The 18,254-nt window shown below is 36.8% G+C and overlaps 1 protein-coding gene and 1 long non-coding RNA gene across 8 annotated transcripts in view; one reads left to right on the plus strand and one right to left on the minus strand.

Annotated features, from left to right (window-relative positions):
• cux1b (cut-like homeobox 1b) overlaps positions 1-3,194 on the minus strand; it is a 497,544-nt gene extending 494,350 nt beyond the window's left edge. For 3 of the 6 annotated variants that reach the window (XM_039756583.1, XM_039756582.1, XM_039756580.1), the window contains exon 1: positions 2,968-3,194. In XM_039756583.1, the coding sequence (XP_039612517.1) occupies positions 2,968-3,030 (63 nt within the window). In that variant the 5' untranslated portion in view covers positions 3,031-3,194. The remainder of the gene's footprint in view (positions 1-2,967) is intronic. The other 3 variants (XM_039756585.1, XM_039756584.1, XM_039756586.1) reach the window with 2 other exon arrangements.
• Positions 3,195-3,206: 12 nt separating this feature from the next.
• Positions 3,207-18,254, plus strand: part of LOC120531304 — a 76,943-nt gene continuing 61,895 nt past the window's right edge. For both annotated transcript variants that reach the window (XR_005634092.1, XR_005634093.1), the window contains exon 1: positions 3,207-3,304. This is a non-coding gene — a long non-coding RNA (uncharacterized LOC120531304). The remainder of the gene's footprint in view (positions 3,305-18,254) is intronic.

Here is an 18,254-nt window from a genome sequence, read left to right on the forward strand (position 1 = left end):
TGTAATCCAACCCAGGCATTTCTGTGTGTGACTGGGGTGGTTTTTTTTTTATCATATTGATTTTATTCATTTTTGGAGCTTCTGTAAAATTTTTATTTCCCCTTAGGGACAAATAAAGTACAATCTATCTAGTGGATACAAACTTTATTTTCATAGCAAAACACCAACTGCTATATATATTATTGGTAAAAGATGTTAAAATGTTTTAACCACCATCAAGCATTGAAAAGAGTTTAAATGTTACAATTAATTTAAAAATGCAGGAATGGGTGAAACAAGTAACTAAAGATTATTATTTTACATTGGTCAGTCATCTTCAGACAAGGCAACAAACAATACAGTTATTGGCAGCTTATTAATTTAACAGATGACGCATGCTCAGGTTCACACAGTGAGTTAGTGGTTGGAACTGAACCACTATGGGGAGTTTAAGGTCCAATGTCTTGACCACATCATATTGCCTGCCTAGAAGTGAACAATACTTTAGGACCCAGGTTAAAAACCTAATAAACTTAGGATCCAAAAAATAAGAGTATGAAGTTTGTATATTAATTAAATGTAGTTCCCCTGACAGTTATCGAAAACTGAACATGGGCATTTTTGGGACGTGAAGGAGTTATGGAAGTCTCAATTATTTATTTGGGAGTTCAGAATAAAGTGTTATAAAGTAATGCTTGGTTTTTCACATTTAATACAATTACAAGAGACAAGCAGGGGAACATATCTTTTCATATATTCTAGGGCACTTCTATTTACTGTTTTAAAAATGTTTTTCTATCCCCTCACACCTCTCTTCAAGCCTGAGGGGGAAAAAAACAGTTCTTTTGACTCTACCCCGACATCTGCAAAGAAGGCAATGACTAAGGAAGGGGGCAGTGGCTGCAAATGTTCAAGTTCATTGAGTGACCTTTTCACCGGCCAGACGGAGGAATGCGCGGCCTCAATTGACAGATGGGGGAGGGCGAGTCGGCTACCAAAGTAAATAAAATTCTACAACGATCTCTCTGCGCCCCGACACCATTTTTTTTTTTTTTTAACTTCACCAATGAAAAACCCTTCAAGAAATTCACTACGACGAACTCCATTTAAACATTTTGCCTAATCTACTCCCAATTCATACCACACCCCACCGCCAATAAATAATTACGTGTGGGCCATCAGAGGAAAACGAAAAATATCCTGAAATAACCCAAGAACTAAAAATACACAACTATTTAAGAAGCAAGAAACCAACAAACACAACTATCACTCTGCTCAGCTGGTTCGCTAATCTCGAACAGTGACTAGTTAAAAAAATCTATATTTACTAAAATAATGGCACCACAACCATTGCAGGACTAATAATGAGCGATCTAATCTTCTCATCTTTGACGCCTTAACAACTCGTCAACAACACTAAAAAGGCTCAAAGTGTACGTGTGAAAATGTTTAGCTAATGAAGATGTTAAAATCGAGTTTAAAAAGTACCTTCCGAATTTCAAAATTAGGACAAGTGTGTAATAAAACCCGACGCACTTTTATAAGCAGGGCAACCGTGATCAATAATTAAAATCCACCAAGAGTTCATCTATTATTTTATTACGAACAGCACAGAAATAACACAAACGACAGGCAGCTTTAATTAGCTCAATCTCTAAAGTAACCTTCGGTGTCCTGTAGACAACACGGGAAGCTATGGAGTGCGACACATCGGGGGAAAAAAATCGATGGACACGAATCGATAGTTTTCCAATACGGATTTGGTAGATAAACTCTTCCTTTGCAGCTGTAAAATAAATTATAAGCGTACTTCTGAAATCAAAGGGCTAATCATTCAGAATTCAAAAATAAAAGTAAACTATCTTCGAGTTTAAATTCCACTGAGGGGGGTGTTTTTATATATATATATATATATATATATATATATATATATATATATATACATACTGTAACAAAGTATACTTTATAAAGCTTTGGAAATTTAAATAGCAACTTTAACAGGATCCCACAGCGAAAATAACGTCCACTGACCAAACTTTAAACAAACAAAAAAAAATATATATATGTATTGCCTCTCCCTTTGAGCATAAAAGCAAGACGTATACATATTAAAAAGTTTTTACACATACTCATCGAAAAATATCGACGAATAATATAAACGATTATGAAAACCGTCGAAAACAAGTGGCAAAAAATAACGAAACGTGGCAATATAAATACCCTCACCTACCCCCCCAAAGTAAATAACTAGTGATTACGAGAAGATAAAATAACTCAAACAAAACACTGTTAAGATGAAAAGACAAGATTAAAAATGTTTCAGAAATAGACTTGAGAAACAGAAAAACAAACTTAAAAATGAGTCCATTTGAACCAAGAAAGCACGACCTGCAGGAAGCGCGTCACACGCAAATTAATGTGTACGAAAAACAAACATTTTTTTATTCTACCTCTTTCAATTAAAGTAGTAAAATTCAATTTCTAATACTAAATAATCTTCCACGTCTTAAGTGCTCGTACTCATTCGCTCGCTTCCAAGCTGCCTACTCAGACGCCACAGCGCCACCCGCGAACACGAAAAACAACAAACGCACTTCTGCTTTCCGTACCAAAATAATTCAACCAAAACATTTTATTAAAAATGAAATCCCTTCCAAAAGACCTCTTGCCAGGTACAAAGTTGCCAAAGCGCCGAGAAAGTGTGTTGGACGGTGCGCCCGCTGCCCCTAGCCTCTAGACGGCCGAGCCGGCCGTTTCCCCGCGGCGGCGCCGGGGCGCCATGATGGCTGATCGATGGGAATTGAACAAAGAGGATCAATTTCCGATCAGCGAGAAAGCCGCTTTAATCAATGGGAGAAACGGGGGCACCGAAAGCGGCCCCGAACACAGGCGAAACGAGGCCTCAGAGGAAGCCCATCACCCCGAAAGTGCCGTCCTCTCGCCGGCCTTCGGCGACGTACAGTAACCGAGGGGGAGAAAAAGGCTGACCTGCAACTGTTGTAAATCAAAGCGCTTCCAATATTGAAACATCGATCCCGCATTGGCCGCCATCTTGAGACATATTGAGACGGAGTGAGAGGCTGATAGAGAGAGAGCGAGGGGCTGGAGTTCAGGAGAAAGGAGGGGGAGCTCGCGGAAAACCCGGAGCAGAGCTATCGAACGCGACGTTCGCTTATTGAACAGGGGCGCGGAATGGAGTTATCGAACAGGAACCTGCCTTATTGAACAGGGCCACGGAATAGACTTATTGAACGGGGGCCGGAGACGCGTCTAACTGGTAAAACGCGGACTGGAGTAAAGCTGGATCGCGTTACTGGCAAGCAAGGTAAGGAAAGGAGGAAGAAGGGAGGGCAGAAAGAACGTAAATGACGCGGGCGGCGAGGAAGCCGAGCCTAGGGGCCACGCTGCTGTCCATTGTATTTCCTTTAGCGCCAATTTGACGGAGAAGTTTAAGAAACGAGAACAAGGCGGTCAGAAGTTAGGACTGGTGCTCGGAGAGCGCAGACTCCGTATTGGCTCGCAGGTTTTTACGGCAGTCGTGCCGACTTTGTGCCCTTTATTGTTTACTATTAGTAGTAATAGTTTGGTTTTATGCTTTAGATGTTCCAAAAATATGGTTGTAGGTTTAATGAGTAAAACACGATATCTTGGACACTGTTGAGGCTTAAGTGCAGCTTAGTCAGTTAGACACTTTGCAAAAGTTTGGTTTTATGGTTTAGATGTTCCAAAATACTGTTGTAGGTTTATTGAGTAAAAAACGATATTTTGGACACTGTTAAAGTTTAAGTGCAGCTAGTCATTTAGCAACTTTGCTCTGTTTTATCTGTTTTTTTCGCAGAATTTGTTGATTTTAATCAATCTTTATACTATATGGTGCATCAGAATTTTTTTTCTTATATTCCACTTTTAATATCAGGGCTCATTGTTTCGTACGTTTATTTATATTTATTTGCTTAGCAAACATTTATCCAAAGCGACTTACAAATGAGCTTAATACGATCGAGTAAACATCAGTCTGGGGGAACGATTAGGAAACACATTATTGGACAAAGGTTCAAATTTCATCGTCACATCCTAAGTGAATAGCTCAGAACTAAATACTAGCTTACAATTCTAAGTTACAAAACCGAATAGCTAAAATAAGTTAAGACAGGAATACATCAAAGAAGAGAGTTTTTAAACGCTTCTTAAGAACATTTTGAAGGAGTGAGAATTTCAATCGGAGGTGGGCAGCTCGTTCCACCACCTTGGCGCCACACATGAAACGAGTCTGGATTAAGATTTGATGCGCTACAGAATTGACATCAGCAGACCTGAGTGGTCAAAAGGGAGCATAGGACCTCATAGGTGTCTCCATAGGCATAGGTGCTGACCCACTGACTACTCTTTGGGGAAGCATCAAAGATATAAACTGAATACACGCAGCCATAGGATGAACACCAGCATTTTGAATCAACTCTAACGACTTGGAGTTGCAGCAGTATTTGAACAGTTCAGTATCAAATATTACATTTGCATTACAAGTGGGTTAGGTATTGGTTATAAACCAAATTAATTCTTCGCTATATCATAATTCACCAATATGGTTTGGTACTTGATGGTGTGGAAGGCTTAATGTAAATATGTAACTTCTGACATTCTTAAACTCACTTAATCCTCTTGAAGACAGCAGGTAGGGAAGAGCCTATCCCAGCAGTCTAGTTGCACTTAATCTCTTCCAGCATGTGCATTTGTGGACAACACGATTGCAGATTCCTGAGTTGAAATCACAGCCTGGGAACTTTCTGTGTATATTTAACACGTTCTCCCCATGTCTGTGTGGGTTTGTAAAGATGTGAGACTTACTTTTATTGGTACCTCTTAATGTGTACCATGTCTTTATGAATAGACTGGTGCCCTTTGCAGAATTGGTTCTGCACCCAATGCAGCCAGGCCCAGGATAACCAAGTCAGGTGGTGAATGGATTTGTATTTTTTTGGGGGGGGGTGTATTATTTATTTATTTATTTTTTGGCATATCAAGTTAGTTAGCTTTTGGTGCCACATTCAAAAGTGCCAGTATAGTGTCTCTTTGTGCAGTATTATTATTGCTGCCATTAGTATTAGACAACTTTTTGTACAATTAATTTTTCACTATGCTGACTTAAACTTGGGTGGAAAGTGTTGTCGATATAAGGTACTATTTGGGTATACCCTATTAATAATATTTACTTATTAGGCAATGTATCATAGTGGTTAAGGATCTGGTTCAAATCCTGCTACTGGCACTGTGTGACCATGAGCAAATCACTTCACTTGCCTGTGCTCATGGAAAAACAAAAGAAATTAACCATTTGCTTGACTTCTCACTACTAATCTCAAATGCTGTAAGACACTTTGGATAAAGGCATCAGCCAAATAATAAGTAGAAATGGTCACCGGTGTAGTTGTTTAAAAATAGGTTGATTAATTTTCATATAATTTCATGGTTCTGTTAACAAAAATTACACAATGTAGAGATCTCTAATTTCAAAAATAACCAATAGTTTTCTCCCATTTTTTCCTTGCACAGATTCTAAACTGGCCCAGAGCAAGTGTAAGCCTGCATGTGCCCATCAATAAATAGGTGCTTTGTCAGCCATTGGTTCTCTCCATACTTACAGTGGCTCAGATCCTCACAATCCTGGTTGGAATAAGAGGGTTAGAAGATGGAAGGATTGATTACTTCTGGGTCTGATTAAACATAGGCACAGGCCCCTCCGACTATACGGTTCTGGTATCTGTTTAAGCTTTGCTACTTGTTAGCATTCGTGGCAATGCATGTGTTTTAATTTTCTGGCTGACTGTAGTCGCTTGTTTCTTTGTCTGATTAAGTTTAGAAAGGCAGTTTGACCTCCAGACTAAGGCACCATGCTATATAAAGAACAAAGCTGCCTGTTCATTTCCCAACTCTGACTCACTGTGTGGCCCTGAGGAAGTCACTTAACTTGCATGTGCTCACACTACAGGAATACATCCTAACAACTGCATTAAAGTCCTTTGTTTGCAAAGTATTACAGGACAGCATTCACTCATAGAGTTGCTTCTTATGAGTATACAACATTGTGTCTGTAGAAGTTTTCACACTGCCTAGAGTCAATGCCTCTGTTTTTTGTATTTGATTAATTTTAGGCGCTGGTTTTAAGTGCCAATTCCTGTGAGGATGAGATAATTGTGTTTGTGTCTAGTTAGGTTTGTATACTTCCTAAAATTATAGCCACTTAGTCCTAGGAATAAGCACATTAGAAAGAATAGAGATGGATTTTCTACTGTATGTTTGATGAAGTTTAGGCACAGGTTTCTGAAAAACATTAGGCTTTGTGTTCAAGGTCTGTCGAGTTTTAGATGCGGGCTTCCGTGTATTAGGCACTAGCGTATATGTCTGGTTAACATTAGATTAACATTCTTTTTCAAAGTTGCCATAAATATATTTTCTAAGTTAAAATAATATCGGAAATCTCTAAGGGAGCAGAAATCTATATAACATTGGTTAGACATAGAGGGGGTGGTATTGAACATAAACAGTCACCTACTAAAGTTATCGAATAAGACATGGGCCGGGGTTAGCAGCGGACAAGATCGAAATCGTGGACTGGAGTTTTTTGTGCACTGGACCAGGATGCTCTGCAAGGTTCTCGTCGCACTCGCTCGCTCTTTGCCTTGTACAGATACATGTTCTACTTTGATTACATGCATTGATCATTTCCTTATACAATATCCAGTTTGTTAACTTTTTACAACGCTTGTCTCATATGAGGTGTGTCTGTGGGCTGCAAGTTGCTAAATATTTTGCTATCTGACAGGTACATTCAAAATAGAGCCATGGCTATTATTTCCCTTAATTTACTCGTGTCATTCTCATATTATTGTTGATTTGTAATAGTTGTTAGATTTAATCACAATCAGTATTACATTTAATATAAACATGAGAATGATTTTGTTTAACTAATGTTACTGGCATTCAAGATGAATGCTTTTTTTTATAGATAAAAGTGAACTGTGGTGATGGCAAGATAGTCTCTTGGTCCCAGTGACCCTGTACCGGAATAAGCACGTCTGAAACATGAATTATTCAATGAATGGTTAGGCCCATATCCAATGAACATTTCAGTCTTCAAATAACTTGGCTAAAGTAACTTTTTGTCTGATATAGAATCATCTTCAAAATCATGCTGTTACTTTACAAAGCTGATCATTTTAATGTTTGAAATAGCTGACACTGCATGCCCCTTACAAACAAGCACGTTACACTTTGAAATCTCCTGATATTCGGTTTCTTAGTATTTTTATGAACTCTGTAGCTGATGATTTAACTTTTCAGGACCATATTCCATATAACTATCTCAGTGAGTCTCTTAATAAGGTTCAGTGAGTTTTGTAAAAGTACATTTGAAACAAACACTTTCTGAATACTTAGCAGGACTTAGTTTTTACCATGGTTCAAGTTTTGGATGGGGTGCACTCTGTGTGGAGTGTGCATGTCCTTCCCAATTCCGGTGGATCCAAATACATGCCATTTGGTAGAATGGCAAATTACCCATAATGAGAGGAAGTTAATGTCTATCCTGCACACTTGCCCATCATACATCAGACCATCCAGGTTTTGAGTCCTGCCTTGAGCCCTTTGCTTCTGGGACAGGTCCAGGGAGAAAAGAGATTCTTAAATTGGATTGATTGATCATGATCCTTGTAACGCTGCTGGTCTGGAAAGTTGCCATCTTATATACACAATCAATTTTAACAATTTATGAAATTCAATCACTTCATTATCTTTTTTTGCTAGAGTAACATGATGTTTGGGTCTTGTAACTAACTGAATTCTGCCAGTTTGTATTTTCTGTTCATACCTGCATTATTCTTTTTGAGGAATCTCATTTCCCCATCACACTTCTTAGATCTGTTTTTAGTCTGACTGTTAACTGTATATTGACCAGGTATGAATAACCCTGGATATGTAAATCCTGCAGATGCTAGGTAGACTGCACCTTATACTCTTTGTTTACCAGGGTAAGAAACAGGTTGTCCCATTATTGTTAGCTGTGAAGCATTTCGGTATAATGAAGAAATTGTTCTACTACTTAGCATAAAGTAATATACAGAATGAGCTTATAGTTTGTGATATGTGCTGGCATGTCTGCCTAATTATAGTTACAGTATTCACTTAACATAGAATTGCGTTAGAGAAGGCAATATTGTTATTATCGCTATATATTTGAACAATCTGATTTTAAACTGGAAAGATGACACAGAAGTACCTACCAATTGTCACTTTTTCTGTGGGTTCAGAAAATGAAATGATGAACTGTCAATTAAAAATACTATATTTGGAAAAAAGTGAATCTAGTCCACTAGATTGATGTTTTTGTTTTTTAGGGAGATTGTTTTAAACAGATGGACCAAAATTAATCCATTTAATAGTTTAGTAGGTTATGTACATATTTCATGCAAATTAACACTGAGTACACTATCACACACATATGAACAGTACTATTTATCCTATTTTTTACAATTCTGTAACTGCGCAGAAGGTTATGTGATTGAATATTGAAAATGTGGCATTAATTACTCTCAATTACCAAAAGACATTGATCTCTACATGTACTGAAGAATAAACTGCAGCATTTACAAACTATAACAAAGGGTCTAATGCATTTACAATCTTTCTTAGTTTATTTCAATCATTTTAAATATTTCTTCTGAAACATCTTTTTTAAAGTTTCATAATGTACTCAGAATACTTTATTTGAAGTATATCTTTTGAAAGTCTTTACACATTTTTGATGTTAATCCAATATTCTGTAATATTATTGAAGCCAAGTAAGAATAGCAAATGACATCTTGTGCTCCTATTATTAATTTAATATTGTATTCCTAATATTCTTCCAGAGACAGTCATAATACATTGACATACTTTTAACAGAGAGGTACTTCACGGGTCGGCCTATCAAGTGCAAGGCAGGGACCCACTGCAATACAAGGCTTTCTCAGTCAAAAGCACTTTGATATTCACTCCAGTACAATTTAGACATGACAATAAACCTACCCAGAATCTCTTTCAGATGGGGCAGAACAAGTATCTGGAGAAAATCCAACTGAACACAGGAAGTATTTGCAAACTCCCCACAGACAGAGGGCACGCTGGTGTTTGAACCCAGAATTATGGAATTATGTAAAACCAGCGCTAATCATTGCAACACCCACATCTTAATCATCTATCAGTTTATGTATTAATATTGTTGTAGCTGTATTTATAAAACAACATTGTAATAAATGTGTATTTAATATTGTGTAAACTTTATTTGATGTAGATAATGTCATTGCAAAGATTCATCCATTTTTTAAACAATGAAATGTATTTTTCCAGGGAGTTCTTCTTTACCTTACTTCTTTTAAATACTGTGAAAGTATTAGAATGTTCTAGTTCTAGATTATTTGTTCCTTATTATCATATACGTGCTGCGATTTCTGTTCTTCTCAAGAAGTACCCATGTGTGAAATACTACCAGTTACATGCATGAAAGCAAGTTTTAATCTGAAAAAATATTCAAAGTCTGTTTCAGCGGAATAGTCAGTCCTAGACAGTACAGCAGTATATCAGTGGGTATAGTCATACTGACTAACTCCTACTGACCAATCCATGCGTACACTCTGCTACCCGGGTAGGAATTAAATCTGAGTTCTTGGAGCTGTACCATATTGTGTTATTTTAAAGTAATTATTTGTACTAAATAATGATATTAAAAAATAAGCTGATACTTTGTATATACAAGCTTTTGTTTTTCAGTAGCATGAAACACCATTGCTGAATCCGTGTAATGCCCTGGAAAAAAAACACACATGTGGGTAATGCTATTAGCTGTAACCTTTCAATAATTTGAAAAAGAAATCAAAACTTTTGCAAAATAACACAATGATTTTTGTGGAATCAATTTATGTACTGTATTGTTTTTATCCTGCGGTGGGTTGGCACCCTGCCCAGGATTGGTTCCTGCCTTGTGCCCTGTGTTGGCTGGGATTGGCTCCAGCAGACCCCCGTGACCCTGTATTCGGATTCAGCGGGTTGGAAAATGGTTGGTTGGTATTGTTTTTATCTGTATACTTACATACTGTATATGTGAATTACCTATATTTATTATTTCAGATGAAACATGTCACTGAAAGGCTTACCATCCATGGGATTACTAAAGTCAAGTAACATCATTCACCTTTCAATAACCTTTCAAGAAGTTGGCTTCTTCACTTAAAAATGCTAAAAATATGTTTTGTCAAGTTTTTGTCTGTTGTTCTTGACAGGTATAGCTTTTGATGGCCAGTTAGTAATACAATTATTTGAATAATAAAGCTTTTTTGAGTGACAAGAATAAATTTATGTAGCCAAGGCAAACATGTGGAGAAATAAAAAACAGCAGATGATTCAAAGCATACAACTCCATCTGTGAAAGCTAACAGAGGTTGTCATTGCTTTGGCATCCACAGTCACTTCTGGAACTGGCTTGCTCATCTTCATTGATGATGTAACTAATGATTATAGCAGTAGAGTGACTTCAGAAGTGTACTGAAATGTTTTGTCTGCCTCTGTACGAGACCAGACATCGGTCAGTGCTTCATCATGCAGCAATAAAATCACTCTAAACACTGCCAAAGCAACAGTGGAGTTCATGTGAGGAAAAAATGAAAAATGTACGAGCTAAGTCATTCCTCTGATTTACTGGAGGGAAACAGTTTCTCAAGAATAATCCACATAAAGTAGTAATTCCAAGTAGTAGACACCCCATCTTTAACTGAATGTTCAGCCCCACTGTGGTGTCCTGGTAATAATAACATTTTTTTTTAAAACTAAGCTTCTATTACATTACTTAAAATATCCCAAGAGATAGTCTCATTTAGTTTCAGCTCTAATATTCATGTCTTTTTTTTTTTCTAAATATTAAACATTGCTGGGGGCTTATGTATAGTATAGACCACAGCTAAGGCAAGAATGTGTAAATATTGCATTAGTTTTTATAACTGAATAATGAATTTTAACACGGGTAGAACATAACATTCTGTGTTGCTGTTTAAAAAGGCATATATCTGGAGAACCAATGGATGGACAGTCCTAATGAATATAGACCTGACCTATAAATATTGCATGATGAACATATCAGGTTAGGACAGTACACAACATATACAGAGATTTTGAATAGGAGCAGCATGGAATAATCGCTTAACTACATTTTTCTGTTTTCCCATGATGTATGTGTTTATGCAAAGCACCTAAGAGAGCACTCTAATAAAACTCCAAATAGACTGGAAAAAAAGCTTTACTAGTTTATACTGTATTTAAAATGGCATTTTTGAGAGTAGTAACCACCATTCATTGTGAGTATTATGGACATTGCCAGACTAGATAGATAGATAGATAGATACTTTATTAATCCCAAGGGGAAATTCACATATTTGCATTATATAGGACCTCTTCTTTGTCTTCAGTGCCCCACACCCAAACACTTCCCCTCCCACCTTTTCATTCCCATTTTATTTTAATATTACTTTCTTTCAAAATGACTGGAGCATCCAGCAGAAAAAAATAGATTCTGGCTCATTTGATTAGTGCTTTGGAGGGCTATCATATTTTCTATTATCATGAACAGAAGAGTGTGAGGGATTGCTGTAATTCAGCTCTGCAGCCTTGTTCAGTCAATTTCTTGGTGTTCTTCACAGTCATTTCTTCAACGCTTCAGTGGTTTGCCAGGTAAAAGGAATCAGTCCAAGTGCCAGTGTGATTAGAAGACACAATTCCAGAACCTTCTGGCTGTAGCATCCAGGCGATACACTGTCTAATAGCTACCATCCTAAAAAATGTAGGTGTCCATTTAAATATAAACAAGAGGTCATCTAACATATACAGAGCACGTACTAGTAACTCGGAAAGATTAATTTACATTAATAACAACTTATGTGTCCAAGATGCTATGACTGCCCAGCTGTTTCTGTGCTTGAAGCAACAAGCAATTTCACAAGTTTACTTAGTAAACTAAAAGGTTACTAATGTTGCCTACAAAACATTTGCATTAAAATATGTGCCTTTTTAAGAGGTTGAACTGTACATGTCAAACATTTCTAGGAAGTTTTTAATATGGTAGGTGGTATAAAAATGTATTCAAAAATTATTTTGTAGCTATATACAGAGTATTTTTTATGTGAATTTTTCTTGTGTATTTATATCTCTCCAGTTTAGCTGTTATGGAATGGCACTGGTACAGTATATATTAGCACTCCCCCATTACAGACAACATATATTTTTTTAATGGGAGAGGGTAGGCAAATCCTTTCAGTGGCTATATAGGCCATATTTGGACTTGGAGATGCATTTTGCACACTTGAATTATTTTATGTACATTTTGAGAACATCTAGATTGTGGTGTCAACAAGTACAGCCTGGAGAGGTAAAGCCCAATTATCCATTCATCAGTTTTGTGAACCTCTTTTTATTTTATTAGGGGAACCCAGAAAGTCGGAGACTATCCTGATATCATTGGACACAAGAGTGGAACCAACCCTGGGCAAGACACCAGTCCATCTCAGGGGCATGCTTAAACTCACATAACATCAATTTAAAGCGTACAGTTCACCTAACATGTAAACTTTTTCAAAGTGGAAATAAAACAGAATATATAGGGAAAGCCTACTTGGATTGCAGGTCTCTGAAGATATGAGGTCAAAACACCATCCAGTACAGCACTATACCACTTTAAAAGACGTTCATAACTCTTTATTTTATTTTTGCTTTACAAAGCAAATACAATAAAATAATTCAAGATAAAAAAACAAAACGAGATAAAAGTGGAGTTCACATTTAAAATTAGCTTTTACCATCAGTATTATACTAGACTTATATTTTTATTTAGGAACACCTAGAATAAATATTGTCTCCTCTGGCTTGATTATGTTATGTGTGTCCACTTTAAACAGAGATGGAATTTAAATGTCTTGCAGGCTATTGCCTGCCTGCCTCTGCTAAGGCCTTTTTCATACCCTGCTTTTCTGCACCACTGGCCCCTGACAAGCTCTACTGCGTTTTGTCTTATGGCACCTACTACTGTGCTGGTGATCAGCTCATTTAAAAGAACTTTCAAAAGAAGAGGAACTTATGTGCTGTATTTATATCATTAAAGTCATACAAATATTGTGCTAACTTCCTAAAAATCTAAAAGTGAAATATCACATGTACTGTATGTATTTTGAAGTTATCTTGTAAAATGGCATTTTTCTGTTGTTTCACCATTGCTATCTTAGGTGTTTTGTATACTAGTAAATTAAGTCCTTTGTTTACTGTTGCTACTATATATCCTCATTTTCAATCATCCCTCTATTACTTTATATGGAATCGTACAATAGAATGTTATACTTTATTTCCATGTAAAAGTGAAGAAAATTTTTTAAATAAGTAGCTACTGTATATCATGTCCAGTTGAACTTTATGGGAACAGAAACAAACTTGTTGAATTTAGAATGGTTTATTATTCCGAAATTAAACATCTGCAAAGTATAGCACTAGCTACACAGACTCAAAAAGAAAGCATTAGTGCCCCTGTTTTGTTGTGATAGTTTATAGCTTCTGCTACACTTACATGTAAATGGTTTGTTCTCTGAATGGTAAAAACTAATTCTGCTTGCGCTGTGATGGCAAATGTTTTTTCTTCAATAAACACTAATTAAGGCAGTTAATTTTAGATATAGTATTGAAAATATGCTCCATCTTGGTTTGTTTATTTCATCTGATCTCTGTTGCTTGATGTTGGTGCTTAGACTTTGCCACTACGCTGCCTCCCTTCCCTGGTGCACTGATGACCCTCCCTGCTACACTACTCAAACATGGCTATTAAATATAATCTCATAGTGCCTGCTGAAGTAATGCATTCTCTGTAGTTCACTTGTGTATTGTTTTGTTTATTTGTCATAAAGGAATTTTTTTAACTGTAATAATCATTATAAGACCATGTTGGACAACCACAGGGGTGATCCTGTTGCTTATTGACTAGCTTTGAAAATAGTGTAAATATAGAATTTGTTTATTTAACATAACGTTTCTAGCTTTTTTGTGTGTTATCACTACACATGCAATCTCTCCAGAACCTAAAGCATTTAATACAGTAAAAGCTTGTGTACATTATTATACAAGTGAATACAAGTGAAAGCTTATGTAAATTGATTTATTTTACTGCCTGCTCAACATCAATGCAAAGTTTTGCAAGGGAACGTTACAAAGTAAAGTTAACTTCATCAGATAACCATAGTGTCATAGTAGATGTCAGTGAGATGTCACAATGTTAATCATACATTCTTAAACTTCAAATACCTTACAGGCGATTTGCAAAATATTTGTAATGTTTTCATTGAGAAAATAAATGTATTACTCTTCTTTAAAGGAATTCAATAAATACAACATTAATAGCAGTAAATGGTAGTGGATCAAGGGCCAGCAGTAGAGCCAAGGAAGTGGGAAAAACAGCACATCAGGGGCTATGTCAGGGATGCAAGGATAATACTCTAAAATCTTCCTAAACATCTGCATATATCAGTGATTGAAATGATCTTTACCTGCACTGCTCTTAGTCTGATTTGTTTGTACATTATTAGTTTTCTAACTGATGTTCTTATTTATGTATTGGCCGCAAGGCGGGAGCCAATCTTTACGGGGTACCAATCCATCACAGGGCACACTTGTGTACAAACTACCACTCCCAGTCAGTCTTATATACACATCTCTGAGATGTGGGAGGTCACATGAAAAGCCATGTGGACAGTTGAAGAGCTTCTAAACTCTACACACAGTGTCCAGGCATGGATTTGAACTGAGGGCATTGAGGCTGTGAGACAATGTTACTAATCCCATTATCAACAATGCTTACCTGATATAATTGAACTGTGTTACTATCTATTTTAGTTTATATATATATATATAAATATACAGTAACACAGTTAAATTAAAATACCACCATGGCTATCTCTTTGTGCTTTTCCCCTACTAGATAATAGATGCTGCTTGTATCTAATGTGTATTTGGCAGACATTCAGGATCATGCTGTGTGTAAATCTGTGTTAGATGATGGTGGATAATACATGGTTGATAAGAGTAATTGTTTGATTTTTGTATGAGTTTCGTTCCAAATAATTTTGTTCCACAAAAGTACTCTTTGTGCCATTGTTAGCATACAATATTACTTCAGCATCATGTATAAACTGACTTTCTTCAGTGTCAATCTTGTGTTTTTATGCACCCATAAGTTGAGTAATTATGATACTGCCTCTTGGATCTAAAATAAATGACAGCTTAAAAAAGTTTGTTCCATTGAAATTAACTAGGTAACATAATTAAACTACTGGGGAATCTTCTAAAAATCGCAAGTGTCCCAGGGAATGATGGTTGTTCCCCTCAAACTATTCTTCCTCCAAGGAGGTGCTACCTTATTTTCTCTGACATAAAAATGCTTAGTAACCCCTCTTGGTTAATATTTAAGGCCTTTCCAGAAAATTGATGTAATTTTGTGCCTGGGCAAAAAGAGGAAGATCTGTTTCATACCAGAAAACATATTGAATAGAATGTTATAATAATAAAAAAAATAAGTTTATGGTTAAAAAGCCACAGTATTTTCTGGGAAACAAATGTTTTTTATAGGTAATCTGTGTGCAAAAGGTCTTTTGCAATTGTGAATAAACAACTTGGAGAATACCAGGATTTGGTACATTGTGTAATTCAAACTCATGGACTCTAAACGAAAAGAAATAACTCAGATCTATCATTTACTCCTTTACTCAACCTACGTCTTGGATGCAGCATTTCAAAAATGGACAAGAATACTGCAACATTAAGAAAATCGTTCTTCCTGACAAGCAATAAGAGTTTCTTTTTTTGCGTGTCGTCTGGCATGCAACACCACCAGATAATTGGGGGGTGGTGGTAATCATCTTTGGCAGGGATAAAGACAAAAAAGAAATTTCTTGAGGCTATAATAACTTGGGAAATCCCTGCCACACCCCTTCTGTTAATTCACACCCTAGGTGTCTGGCTGTGCCAGACTTCACTCTGTGTCTGTAAGTACATAGTCGTTTAATGTTTGTCCCATAGTGCAATTGCTATTTACACACACGTGACAGGCCAGAAGCAGAAAGAAGAGACTCTTTGAAACTTGTTTTAAGAAACTGGCTCCAGTGCCATCCTACACGTGAATCACAAAATGCCTCCATGCTCTGCCAACACTCAGTGTGAATCTGATGTGTTTTTTATGGCTAGTTTGTTCTTTGTATTGTTTAAAAGGAAACCACTGCCCTCCCAATATGCACTGACATGATTGCTCATACTGCTGCTGGGAATTTGTGATTTGTGGTGAGTGGAGATTTTTATAGACACAAAAGTAGATAATGAGCTAATAGGAGTGAAGAAGCTGGCAGGTTCTAGTAGCCTTACATTAACTTACTCTCATGGCAGAGAAAAATGAAAAAAGAAATAGAGATTGAGAATCTTTCGGCTGTAGGCAGCTTCCTGCAGCAACTCCATTCGCCTGACACACCTGATCAAATATTAACATTTCGGCAGATGCTTTAAATGGAACAGGACAACTGAGATCTGCATTATTTAGTAGTAGCTGATTCAAGAAAAATGTGTTTCTCTAAATATTCCTGCTGTGCTGCACCAAAGGGAGCTTTATGACTTTACTGACATTCATCACAAATATAAGGTGGTCCAGATCTAATTATGCAATTTTCATTACGCTATAACTTACTAAATTTATTACATAGAAAATCACCCGAAAAATCCCGGACCATTGAGGAGTGTGTGAACTGATGACATGAAGAATCATCTTCACGCCAAACTGGAATCGTCCCCGCATAAATCAAAGTCATCCAGACGATCTGGATCTGCATAATTAGATCTGGACCACCCTGCATTGTTCTGGAAACTATTGCACTAGAAGTGTATGCAAAAATGTACAAAACACAGAAAAAGAAATTGTGTGGTGAAAAACATTAAAGGGACCAATGCTTTCCTTTTAGAGTCAGAGATTGCATATTGTTATTGTATTGTGTTATTAGAGCATGATCCAAGTTGCCATTATTCAGGCATTCATTTGTGGAATATGGCAGGGTTCTTTGCAGAGATGACTTAATAATTGATTTTTCATGCTAAAGTGAATTAACAAATGTTACAGATTGAGAAAGCTCAGAAGCATGTGTTCACAATTGTTTCTTATCTTTTCACATCTAAGAAGCCGGGCTTGGTCACAGTTTGGATGGGAGTTTTTAATGGAAGACACATTGCGATGCTAATTGGGTTGATGTGTCATTAGAGAGTGGCAATTCAATTACAGAGTGTGAGTGCATTCACAAGGCAGTCCTGTAGAAGGTGCTGTCTTACAGGTGACATTAAAAATGGTGGGAATTGAAAACAGTCAGGTGTGTTGACACCAAAAAATCCCTTAACTGCCAAATTACTGTCTCATGTTCTTACCATATTGCTGTGGCTAATCATCCATAAGAAAAGTCTCAAATATTCAGTGAAAAACAAAAATACACCCTTCTGTCAATATCCATGGTTTTCATATTAAGATGTGAACCAGTAATGGCGCACTGCACAATAACGTGCAGTGAATACACATGACTTGAGCATTCGTAATTTTCATACTCTTTCTCTGAACATTTAGCATTCGTTTGCTCACAGGTTGCTGCGCTTGCTGCTTACTGAGCAGCTCTTCTTTTCTCCACCCTAGCAACCCGCTTCTTCTCTTATTTCGTCGGCATCTTTTTGCGTTAAAACTGATTAAGTCAGTGTTTGTGTTGCAATTATTTGGTACGTTTTTCTTAATTTTTCACTTAAGCTGGCACTTAAATGTTCAATCTGCCTCAAGAATGATTTGACATATGAAGAGGTACAGAAAGTGATGGTGAAGGCGGTAGGGAATAAGCACGGCACCCGTACACATGCGCCACATGGCCACCCTGCTGGCCGCTGCCGAGAGTTGATTCTACAATAAAATAAAAATAAAAAGAGGAATAACCTTCAAGGTCAGTGGATAGTAGATGTCATGTAGTATATGTGTACCAAATATCAGGTCAATAGGTTAAATGATTTGCGAGCTACAGGATTTAAAATCCTGGACAGACAAACAGACAGCCGCGTTAGCGTATTATATAAGATGACAATCATTTAGTCCTCATTATGTCCTAAAATTAGATAAATCTACAGTTATCTCAGTAGGCAAGCAACACATAACAGGT

The sequence above is a fragment of the Polypterus senegalus genome, chromosome 6, assembly GCF_016835505.1.
Source record: "Polypterus senegalus isolate Bchr_013 chromosome 6, ASM1683550v1, whole genome shotgun sequence".
Taxonomy (NCBI): Eukaryota; Metazoa; Chordata; class Cladistia; order Polypteriformes; family Polypteridae; genus Polypterus; species Polypterus senegalus.